Genomic DNA, 12544 nt, shown 5'->3' with positions numbered 1-12544 from the left:
CTTGTGATTCTTTAGCAATAGGTATGCTAAAAAACGCATTCGCTAAATCCAGGACACAATGGTAGGTTTTAATTTCCCTACTAAGAGTGTCCATTAAGGAGGCAATATTGGGTACGGCCGCATGGATGGGCGGCGTGACCTTATTCAGTTCCCTATAATCCACCGTCATTCTCCATGTTCCATCCGACTTCCGTACTGGCCATATGGGGGAATTATATGGGCTGTGTGCAGGCCTTATAATACCTACTTTCTCTAATTCCTGCACTGTTTTTGATATTTCTTCTTGTCCACCCGGGAGTCTGTACTGTCTTACATTAGTAATCCGGCGTGGTTTTGGCAAACAAATGGGCTCATGTTTCGCATGGCCCCTCAATATTGTCCGTATTGCCCGGATACTAATGTACCTCTGCCGTAGTCTGAACTCTCCCACAGTTGTCTGGAGAGCCAGACCCCATAGAATGTCTATGCCCAAGATATATTCTGGAATTGGGGCAATCGACACCTTATACTCCCGGGGCGGGAGACGCCCAACCCCCAATTTCAGCCACGTCTGGGTGACTGGAATAGTCTGTCCCCCAAACCCACCAATCATCACTCTATTACCCTTAAATTTCGTTGGGTCTCCATATATAATCGATGTTTCTGCGCCAGTATCCACTAGAGCCATCACCTTCTGCACATTTGTCCTGGACCAGAATATTGTTAGTTCTACATAGGGCCTCCGGTCACAGCTAGAGGCCCTATGGGGACCAGAATTTTCCGTTAATCCATGAATTTTGCCAGATCTAAATCTTTTGCCACAGGTGGCTCAGGCACTGTAGCCTGTGACACCTGCGGATATTTTTTCCTTCTGTTCGGTATTATAAAGTCAGCCAAATTCCAGGTTGTTGTTGGTGTTTTTTCTATAATTCGTACTCCCGATTTTCTGGGAGCACTCTGAAATTTCTGATCATTTCTAAGCTGTTTCCACAGCTGTAACAAAACATGGTTGGGTTGCCCATCAATTTTGGTAAATGCAACCCCAGCCCGTATGAGATCATTAAACATAGTCCTCCGGGATACCCGTACGGGGCCTGATCGGGGCATCCGTGGAGCAGGCTTTTTAGTTCTAATAGGGAAGGCCTCAGCATCTTCCACTATACGAACATTACGCCTGGTTCTTACGCGCTCCGTCTCCCCTAAGTCTGCTACTAACTGGGCTGCCTGCTGTACGATGGCTTCTGATGCCACCAATGGATTTAATATGGAAACCAACATCCCATATAGGTGGGAGGGGGCCTGCTGTAGTATTAGATCTCTCATGCCCGCTGTAAATTTTTCCGTATCGGGGCTTTCAAAAGTGTCCGCATACAGAGCCTCCCTCATACCCAGTTCTCTGATATAGGTCTGGAGGTCCTCCATAGAGGACCACAAACCAGTATTAAGAGGGATATCGGTTTTGTTGGGCCATGTCAAGCGGCATGCAGCCATCAACCAATCTATAATAGAATGGTTTTCCTCATTATAATGGACAGCTGCATATAATCTTTGTCTTAATGCCGGGTTTATCGTTATAGATGCTAATTTTGACATTTCTGTTCCATTTACTAAAACACTTTCAGCTCCTGCATCCCATAACCTTAGGAGCCATGATGGTATGCTTTCTCTTGGTTTCTGATGGAACCGTTGTACTAGGTCCATCAACTCATTAGCTGTATATGGACGAGCGGTCACATGGAGGCAGGTTTCTGCAGGGGGCCATTGGTCAGGAGGCACCCCTGCTGGTCTATCCTGTACCTTCTTTGTTTTTTGAGTTATAATAGGCCGAATCTCGAATGGGTCCATCATAGATGGAGTTTCGAGATCTGCCTTAGAGATCTTTTCCCCTGTCATATCAGAGTCTTCTTCCTCTGATTTTGGGGTGTCTTCTACCAATATATTCCTTATTTGTCTTGTGGGGACATTTAGGCCAGGCTTTTTGGTTGTTAACGTACCCAGCTGTTGTTCCAGTTTCTCAATACGGTCTCGTAATAACTGATTTTCAGTCTCCATATTAACATTTGCAACATCTAACTTGAGTATGGCCATTACTAATGGCCAGGCTACTGCAGAGGCAGCTAACCGCCGCTCCTTGGTAACAAGTATGTCTTTATCTAATCCTACAAAGTAGTCAGTCAAATAAGATGGAGAAGGAGCGGCAGTCCCTGGAACCCGCATGGGTCCCCATTTCTCAATAACGGATGCCAATCCATAGTAGGGTGACCCCATGAATCCTGGAATTAGACCAGGGATTGTCTGTTCTAGGGGGGTAACGTTCTCCCCCTTGGCCCATTTAAACATACTCCAAATAAACGACATTATGGATTTAGTTAGAGCTGCCTGGCTCGCCAAATGTAGAGTAAATAACTCCTAATGACGATACTCCACCAGGGAATAGTATAGAAGATGGTATATTTTAAGTAGTTCTATACAAACAGTTATACAGGTAATACAAAAGAGAAGATGGCTCACCTTTAAGATGACAAGGCTCGCAGAGGACTCCACATGGGAGGGATCTCCAAGAAGAGATCCTTCCCTGGTGGTGGTCAGCCCTTAAATGGGGTTTGAGAGAGGAGGAACTAGGCTCCACCCCTTCCACCCACACAGGTATATCACCTTCACCTGTGGCCCCATGGCTGACTTGGTGCTCACCTCAGGTGACCAATCAGTGGTTCAGGCCGTGATTCAGCAGTTCCCATACAATGTGGACTTCAGATTTTCTTCTCAGTTAATGGGAAGAAGGTACATAAGATTTTATTTCAGTTCAATTGATTTCACCACTTAGTCATTCAGGGCTGCTTTGTTTTTGTAGATAAAAAAAACTACTTCAGATGTGTGTTTATAACCTAGGGCTTTCTTCCAAACTCTAAATTACGTCCCACAAGCAGAAGCATTAGCAAATACTTTTATAAAAATATATATTGCTTAATACTACTAGCTCTCTACTTGCCATCATTCTTATAGTAATCATGTCAACTTAGAATGAAAAACTGGTGCCAAGGAAGGTTTCTATAGTTCTTAAAATGACCATGATGGGCAATAAACCAAGTTAATTACAGCCCTTAACCTATGTGAAAATTATGAATTCCTACCAGAAAAAGGATATGACAATTTGTGTACTTGCTTCTTATGGAGGTTAGCAATATATATTTTAGTTGTTTCCCAATAAATTGCTGACTGAATGTGAAGTAAGCACAGAACTAGTGCAACTCCATCTTCAACATTTCCTCCTGGGTACCAAAATTCTCTTCATAGCTTATCATGAATAATAACATTCAAAGTTATATAGAAGCCATTAATATTTTATTACTGGCAATATTTCACACACTACAGTGAGGTCCAGTATCCTTTCAAGATGCAGTTTCAGTTGCACAAACAAAAGATTTAAAATTTTTAATTATAAAATTTAAATATTTATTGGAAATAAAAATGAGCTAAGAAATATATTTTAAGCTTCACATTTATTATTACAACAAGATCTCTCTTGTTTTTCTATAACAAATGTTAACATACTTCATATTAATAAAATACTTTGGGAAGCAGTATCTATTAACTCACACTTCTTAAATGATCTTCCAGCCCCAAATATCTGCAGAGATCCAACATGACTGAGGGGCTACTGGGGCACTCACTCAGCTGACAAACTTTGAGAAATTTGCATTTTAATTTCATTCAGAAAGGATTCAAATGACTAGGGAACTAAAAATGTTAGTTTACTTATGGGAGTAAGTAAGCTGAAGGGTCATAAGTAAATAATATATTGTAAACCATGTGCTCTAACATCTCAGGGAACAAGTTTAATATTCCACTGAGTCATTTTTCTCATGCCATTTTTACTTTTCAAACTCTGTAATTATTTCATGTATTTTTACTTTCTTGTTAACTGACTCACCACAGGCACTGGTAATTTTTCTGTATTTTTACTGCTCATTTATATTGATTGCTCTTTTATTATTAACATTATCAGAGGGAAAGTCAATGAAGGGTGCTCCCATTTTTATGGGACCTACAGGACACAGATTCACTGCAGATTACAAACAGAAGTAAAATACCATGTATTCTTGCAGTGTCAGATAATTGTAAAATATTTGTCAACACTAACACAATTATGTATATATGTATCTAATTCTGTCTAATACATACTAGGAAATGGAATCAATTCTCAAGTCTGTTCCTCTCTCTGTGGGAACATGCAGCTAGACTGGGAGCTCCGTAAAATCAGCACCAGTTCCTACAGGGGAACACAAGCCATTTTGCTGGCATGGTGGTAAAGGAGGTTCACAAAACATTCATAAGGAAACACGCTAAAGGACTACTGCCTACAAAGAGTAAAGAAGGAATTATTTACTTTGAAAACATTTAGACAATGGCTCTTAAAAGATGAAAACTTGTGCACATGCTCACAGAATTGTACTACCCCAAGAGCACTATCCCAAATGTACACTTGAAAAGTAATTTTGGAGGTGTTACCCTATTATCAAGTTTTATTTTGAGATTTATCCTGCTTCCTTCTGACTAGCTGTAGCTCTAACAATTTTCCATTTCCATCCTGGTGAAATAGAGAGGGAAGAAAGTCTTAACATAACAGACAGGATGTATTGCTTATTGATCCAGGACCAGGGAAGCATATTCTTCATATACATCAGTGATTAACAATGAGCTGTACCAAGGGGGAACACAGCATAAGCACTGAGTTCTGAGCAACCTATACTGTTACTTAAACAAAATGGTGCACCCATTCAATCCTTTCAGTCTTGAAGAGCATACAGATGACCAAACACTGCTGAGAAGGAAGAAAAAAAAACCCACATGTATACCCTGTACTATGCTTGAAAGCACTGCAGTGCTCTGGTTCTACTCACACCTGCATGCTGCCAGCTAAAATAGTAGCCTATGTGGGTGTAAGAAAATAGACTTCTATTGATTCAAAATTGGGAGTTGCAGCAAAAACAGTGTCTCTGACTGAATCACTTTTCTTATTTCTCTTTTATCATTTTAATTTCCTCACTGAGCATAACTAATTTCTCTTTAGTCTCACAGCATCAGAAAACATTTTTGTACAGTGATTTTGCTCAAAAAAGATGGGCTTTGTTAGCAACCTTTCAACTCTAACAATAAATATCAATGGTACAATCAACACAGCACAGTTTGATTTTCCATATTCAGAATGGACCAAATAAACAATAATTCAGTACTAGGAAAAGCTGACACAAAATCAGTGGGACACCAGCTATTTTCAGCCCTCCTCTTCCTCCTACCTGAAAAGGAATTGGCATGACGCCTGCCATGACCCTCTAAATAGCTTATTGGTCTTAGCCCCTCTGGAATAGATTCCATAATAAGAAAAGCCTTTCTTCTATAAACAGTGAGGTGCATTTTGCTTATGCATCTGATTTTCTAAGTTATTGGATATCAGCTATATACTGTTATAGTGAAGGACAGACAAGCTAGAATCTCAAATGGACTGACTGACAAACAGATCGCCTAGAGATTTCTGGAAAAAAAAAATCAAAACAGCATTCTTGTTTTTTTTTTCCCCTCTTCTCAAATCTGTCAGCAGTAGCATTTCATAATGTTTTTGCTATGTAAAACAATTGGGTTTTGGAAAATGTGTTTTTTGCAGACGTATGAACAATTTTCTATAGACGAGTATTGTGGGTCCAAAGGTTTTCAAAGCAATTACTGTCCTTGCTAGTAGTAAGACAAATGAATTCCCCAGCTTGCCAGACAAGGACACGATACTCTATTTTGTCCCTTCAGGATGTTAGCTTTCCCAGATGTCACTTGCCCTGCTGAGCTTCAAGAAGTGCATGCATTCACACCAATATGATTACAAATAAATAAATAAATAAACAGCAAATTGAAGTTATAGTCTTGTCAGAGATCTACAAAACAGAAAAAAAAGGTATGTTTATTTAATGCTTACTATCACTTGATTTGTTCAAGTCACAGCACACAAGGAAAACTTTCCAGTCTCCAGCAGCTCTCTCACAACTTGCCAGTAGCTGATGGAAATTTCACAGATGCCTTCTACATAACACACAGATAGTATGAGAATGACCTTCAGCTCCTACTGCTACGTGTTTTTTCTCCTAGGTATTCGCATTTTTTGTAGTGCGTTAAAATTTCCTAAAAACTATTATATATTATTGTTCATAGCCATATTATGACAGTGCCTAGGAACTACTTACTCATTGTCCAGAGTTCAGACACTCTCCTGCTTGAGGCAGTTTGTGGCTTGTAACCTATGAAGCGGACCACAGAAATCACTGAAACATAGTAATTTTAGTTCAAATCTTAGCAAATATCAAAAAAGACAGAAAGAGGAAGGAAAAAGGGGGGCTGATCTAAACTTGTATGTAATTTCACTTATAGAACCATAGAATTGTTTGGGCTGGAAGGGACACCTTCTCTTAGAACAAGCTGGACAAAGCATCATTCAAACTGGCCTTGAACAGCTATCAGGTGAAGGGACAGTAGATTCCTTTTCCTTGGTGTAACAATAATCTCAGAAAGGATACAATCATCATGCTCCAGGCCTGCATCTCATCATGTCTATACACTACCCATTTCAGAGTTGTTCAGCTATAAGACAAGCTGTCAGTCAGACACTTAGAACCTACCAACAAGGCACAGCCTCCATGAAACACAATTTAATTCTTGAGAGAGAAAATCTCCTGCCCCATCAATGGTATGGAAAGCTGAAATAGGAAATTAACTTATCTGTTACAAAAGGATATTGTGCCATCAAGGCTGGGCAGAGCTGACTGTTTGGCATAAAAACACAGTGCATCATAATAAAATCATTTAAAACAGAATCTGTGAAAAGAGAAGAAGGAAAACAGCAAATTAAGAATTTAGGGGAAAACAAGGATAAGGCTTATTTAAGTAAAAAAAAAATCCTGTTAGTCCTTGGTAGATAATAAAGGTCCCGTTTTTGCACTTTGTAGACATTAAGTATGGAAATGTGAAGGAACAAGTATGTGCTGAAATGTTAAGCTTTTACTCTTGTCTGTATGGATTTAATTGCATTTTATGTTAAGAGGTTTTTGCTTGTGTCAAAAGAAAGCTTGGCACAGCAAAGAAAAAACAACAACTAGAATATCTGTACAAAAATGAAACATTTGGGTATATTCCTCCTCAACAAGTGTAGAGATCTGTAGGTACCACTTCTACAGTGCAACTTTTCAGGGAAAAGAAACAATTCAAAGTGCTGTAAGCAAGCGATGTCGTAAAAAATACAGTGAGATAACTGCAACCTGACATTACACCATTGTTTCATTGTAATTCATATTTGATAATCTCTCTCAGTTGACAAAGTACCTCCAAATAGTAGGACTTTTTCTTGCACAATACGCAGGACAAAGTGAATTTTAACTGTTCTTAAATTAAGGAACTGAAAAAATCAAAACTGATATTTTCTAGCTGTCTGAACTCTTATATCCTAAAAATAGTCCAGCTTGTGAACTGTGACTCTTTTGTCCCAGGGGGATATGCATATATCTTGTCACTGGATTATGAGAGTCGAAGTTTGAAAGGATTTGAAAAACAATTTAGTTTAGAAAAATGTGAAAAATATGTGCATAGTGAGAACAGTAAAGTTGCCATTATATACTTGCAGGTTTAAAGAAGAATGCTTTGCTTGTAATCATAATAATTAGGTATCTATGAGAAGTATCATTTTGATTCTTAGAAGTGATTAAAACATATAGTCTGTAGAAAGATTTCTCTAATCTTTCAATTCTTCCACCATTTATGGCCCACTATACAGGTTTCTCCAGAACTTTGAGGTCAGTAACAGACTAGATGAGGATTAACAGTTTTGAATATATACTTCTTAGATATCCATAATGTCAAAAGACATGCTAAGGCAATATTGTGTAGCTTAACATGAAAGTCTCTACATCACTTTATCATAATGAGGACTATTTTTGTGCCCAAATCTCTTTTTTCTCCTAACTTAGAGTACTTATTGACAGTAAAGCAGTAAATATTTCTAACCTTAGGTGTACATTTGCTATTCCCTTTAAACTAATGAAAAGCAGCCTATTAAGTGCAGCTGCTGCAACATGCATTCTTGGGACTCAACCCATGGTGTGCTGAGTTGTTCTCTTTTATGTAAAAATTCTTCTTTCCCTGCACATAGGAAAGTATCACAAACAAGTAATTTAAATGTAATGTGATAAGGATATAAATCTTATCCTAGCATGTAACACAGTGATCAAGCTAGTTCACAGTATTAGATGACAACCAAAATAATAAGTTTGAGTACCATTACCTTCTGGCTGTAATGCATGCTATTTTCCAAAACCATAGCTGTGCTTATTTAAAGTCCTCACTAGTGGTTCAGCACCTTTTGAGAGCCTGCTCTTCTACTCAGTACTGAAAGTATAAATACAATAGAGCAGAAAGAATGAACTGTTGTCTTTAATCCTGGATTTCCTCGGTTTTCTTGAGGTTGTTTCATTGGAGAGTTTTTATTCTGGGAGAAACTTCTACTAGCTGCTTTTCAAAACATCATGTTGCAGCGTACTCCCAGTAAGACCTTACACAGTAATAAGAATGCAGTTTTTTGTCACGCACCTGTTGCTTCATTTAAAGTTGCTTCAAGGCGCATAGTTTCCAGAAAGTGCTCTAAAATTTTCTCTGGAGTTCCTGACATCACAATATATCTGAGGGTGGGAAAGGAGCAGTCAGTGTTTCATATGCAAAATAACAAACTAAGAAAAATCTGTATGCTAAGCAAGAAAATAAAAAGTGCTAAGTGCAAAAACCTGCTCTGACCAGAATTTGAAAGTAACGTCAGATGAAAACTCCCAGTCTTCGTTGCCCTCTGTGTAATGCATGCAATAACACTCTCTACCCTACCCAGGGAGTGCAAGATGACCGACAGCCCCCTCCCTGTACAAGTACTCTGTTATAACATCACCACAGTTATGCTGCAATCAACAGAACTGCACTGGTGCAAACCTGGGTAAGTGCAATCAGACATGCTTCTCCACAGAGAATGGATATCTCAGTAATGATAGCAATTCATAGTCATTAGAGGGTCTTAACAGACTTACTGTGGGCATGAAATGAGAACTGGTTTGTATCACTGTCAGAGCAAACAAACAATTTGCTGCAGTATCATCGACAGGGGCCAGTATGAGAAGATGGGAACAGATAATGAAATACCATGCCGAACCTTCAGATTTGTGTAATGCTTTAGATAGCTGAGGCAAGTAAGCTTTTGCAAGAGGATAAACTTGTTATTGTATCATTTCCAGGATTAAAATGAAAGAGGTGAGTAGACTGGTATGGTAGTTGAGTTACTCATTCCAATGCAGGAATTTAGACAACATTTTAGGAACCAGAAGAATATCACAGGATATTGCTACAATTGTCCTGCCATCTGTTTTTGACTCTCCTTGCAGATCAGATTTTTTTTTTTTTAATATTTCTCTCCACTCTTCCAATCTTTGCATCTCCTTTTTTCCACATTTTTGGAATCCAAATGATAAAGTATGAAACTTAAAAAAAAAATGAAAGAAAGAAAGAAAGAAAGAAAACCCCCGAGAAGTGAAGATACTCTGCTCCTGCTGAGAAATAAGTGGTGGAGCTGAGCTCCTGGGAGCTCCTCCTCACTTTGAGCACTGACCGTCACAGTTCTTTTACCTGCCAACCCCTTTGGAAGAACTGTATTGATGTCCCAAGAACACAAACACTTGTTAAGCCAGTGCACATTCTCACAGAGATACTAACCAAGTATCTAAGTGAGTGAAGCAGAGAAATCACAGGTTGCTGTACTCTGAATATGAAAGCAAAAATGAACAGTGAAGTGACTTGCGGGGCTGCTGGATTTATCCAGCATGAGTGTGATCACCCATAAAGAGAGAATTTAGATCTTGGGAGTGAGAACTTCAGAGCTTTGAAGCAAAATTGTCTCTGTATGAAACCATGGCTCCGGGAGCTATGTCTCCTCAGGAGAGGAGGCAGTAGAATCCAAATTCCAGTTCAGATGATTTGCCCGTAAAAAGGATGGAGAAAATGAGTTTCATGTTTGACTGGATGTGTTGGGGAACAATTTTGGGTTGCAGAACATTTCTCCAGTTCAAATGCTATGTGCCAGTCTACTGAACAAAGCCCAAAGAGCAGTTCATCTTTAGAGACATCATCAGAGATGTTGTAACTATGCACTTAAAGGCCGAACAGCAAGCCTTTAAGAAGTGGTCCTTGTTAAGCTTCTCTTTCAGGCCCAGTGATTTTCCAAAGTACTGAGCACTCAACAAACACACTCCAGTAACACATTCTGGAAATCCAAATACACTAGTAACTTTGATTTGGACCCTCAAGCATAAGAGTAGCCATTTTCTCTATCTGTTAAGAAAAGAAACAGGAAAATCTTCACATCCAGTTAACTCACTGAAACATTATAAACAAAAAGGTGCAGCCCACACATGGCTAACAAAATAACATGACTGCTAAAAAGCAGCCAGTGAACTTTCAAAGTAACTTCCTCTCTTGTGTTGTTTGCGCCTTCTTGTCACAGTTATCAGCTAAAGTTCCCCTACTGGCACACTGGTAGGACCCAAAAGCTGACCAAGTGTATAAATAATACTTATAGAAGCAAATTCTGAACCTTACTTGCAAATATTCCTAAAATATAAGTTGTAAAAAAAAAAAAACAAAAACAGACACCATAATGTCCCTAGCTATTTTTATCAAATGATGAACAAGAAAATGTTAAATAATAGAAGTAATGCTGGTGCAAAGAGTTCGCAAAGAAAATTGTATTTAAAATATGTTTTAAAAAAATTGTCACTTTTGAAAGTATTAAAAAATGTATCTGATCAAAGAAAATTGATTTAAGTCTATGATCAAGCTCCTATGCATATCAGCTGCTGATGCAAATCCACTGGCTGCAGCCGAGTTTCCCTAATTTAGACAGAGGAAAAATCAGTCCTAAAAGTATATAATTTCTTTGATCTTTTTTTCGAATAGATTGAGTGAAAGATGAAATGACCGTTTCTGAAATACATGAGATGTGTAAAATATAAAAAATGTCTTAACTGCTCACAAATATGTACAAAACTTTATATTCAATTTTGCACATGAAATACTTACGTGAAATCCCAGATCAGATAAAATCTGTGTCCAAAATATCCCCCAGTAAATACACTTTTTTTTATTTTTATTTTTTTTAGAAAAAGTAAAGAATTTAAATTTTCTAAAGAAAAGATTATGTGACAGGAAATTGTCTATCCACTTGCAAATAAGGTATTTACAAATCCTTTGGGGATTTTACCAACATTTGGAATTATAATATCCTCAGTCCACTCTTATCTCAGTAGCATCCAAATACAAATGTACTTTTCCCCTTTCAGTAAGAAAGTAAAGAAACTATAAGAGGTATTGTTGTTATTACAATGCAAACCTACTCTGTGAGATAAGCTGTGTGATTTTCATTGCATGAAATCATCATCTGTATATAAATAGTATGTAGAAAACACTTCTTGTCGAGAATTTGAAATCTAGAATGAAAATATCTGCACTTAACAATAAAACAATGTATTTCCTCATGTCTTTTACACAATAGCTCAGCTTAATAGGGCTTCAGCATTCTCCACGTGAGGTCTATTTAGAGGCTATTATATGAGATAAGTATTTACAGTGAGATCCTTCCAGAATTATTGTGTAAAGTCACAGAATTGGTGTGTGGATGGAAATAGATGTATTATGCGCTGTGGGACATGTGATCAGCTTATGATAAAAAAAAATAATAAGAAGAAAATTTTATGTATTCTGCACTTGCACTCTTCCACAGATTGGGAGAATATGCTATTGTTTGGTTAATAATACATAAGAAAAAGTGAATCATTGTCTGACATGCATACTATTGAATGAGAACATACTTGTGTTGAGGCTGTGAACTTCCTTGATTAGAAACTCTGTTTCCTGCTGGGATCTTCTCCAACACCAAGACATCCTGGTCATGTTCTTTGAGTCTTACAGTATTTGCTTCCACATCCTGAAAGACAAGTTAATTTTAAGAAATCAATTACACCGATTTGGCTGATAAGTTACTCTGAAGAAGTGCACGACTCAAACACAATCATGTACCATTTTTCTAGCACAGTACTCTGTCTAGGCTGATTCAGTTGCTGAATTACTAGGCACATATTAATTCCAATACAGGATGATACAGGTTTTTACTTTCTGTACTATGAATGATCATAAAACAGCTTGTATTTACTTGCAGGTTTCAGTTATAGAATTACAGCTGAATTTTGGAATGTATTTGCTCTGACATTAATAACTAAAATTAAGCTTATCTTTTTAGAGACCTATGATAAAGACATCTGTGCATTTTCCCATAAGTCAGTATATTTGCAACTTGATTTTGCCTTGAACCCATTGATATTAAGGCACATGCCACTGACCTATCTGGGAGATATGACCTTGTTTTATTCACTATTTGGATGGGGGATCACCATGGAATCATGGACAAACTGAGCACTAAGAATTCTAGAATACAGGCATGTGA

General features: G+C 38.0%; 1 protein-coding gene across 1 annotated transcript in view; it reads right to left on the bottom strand.

Annotated features, from left to right (window-relative positions):
- RAPGEF4 (Rap guanine nucleotide exchange factor 4) overlaps nt 1-12544 on the bottom strand; it is a 147969-nt gene that overhangs the window by 33045 nt on the left and 102380 nt on the right. Inside the window, exons 15-17 of the mRNA XM_065751175.1 lie at nt 11913-12028; nt 8602-8690; nt 6759-6837 (exon numbers count right to left, since the gene is read on the bottom strand). Coding sequence (XP_065607247.1) covers nt 6759-6837; nt 8602-8690; nt 11913-12028 — 284 coding nt within the window. The remainder of the gene's footprint in view (nt 1-6758; nt 6838-8601; nt 8691-11912; nt 12029-12544) is intronic.

This window comes from Cyrtonyx montezumae, unplaced genomic scaffold, assembly GCF_038088225.1.
Source record: "Cyrtonyx montezumae isolate F1298 unplaced genomic scaffold, pur_monq_1.0 scaffold_7, whole genome shotgun sequence".
In the NCBI taxonomy this organism is placed as follows: Eukaryota; Metazoa; Chordata; class Aves; order Galliformes; family Odontophoridae; genus Cyrtonyx; species Cyrtonyx montezumae.
Note: the sequence above shows the minus strand (reverse complement) of the source record. Positions and strands in the feature narration are given on the sequence as shown.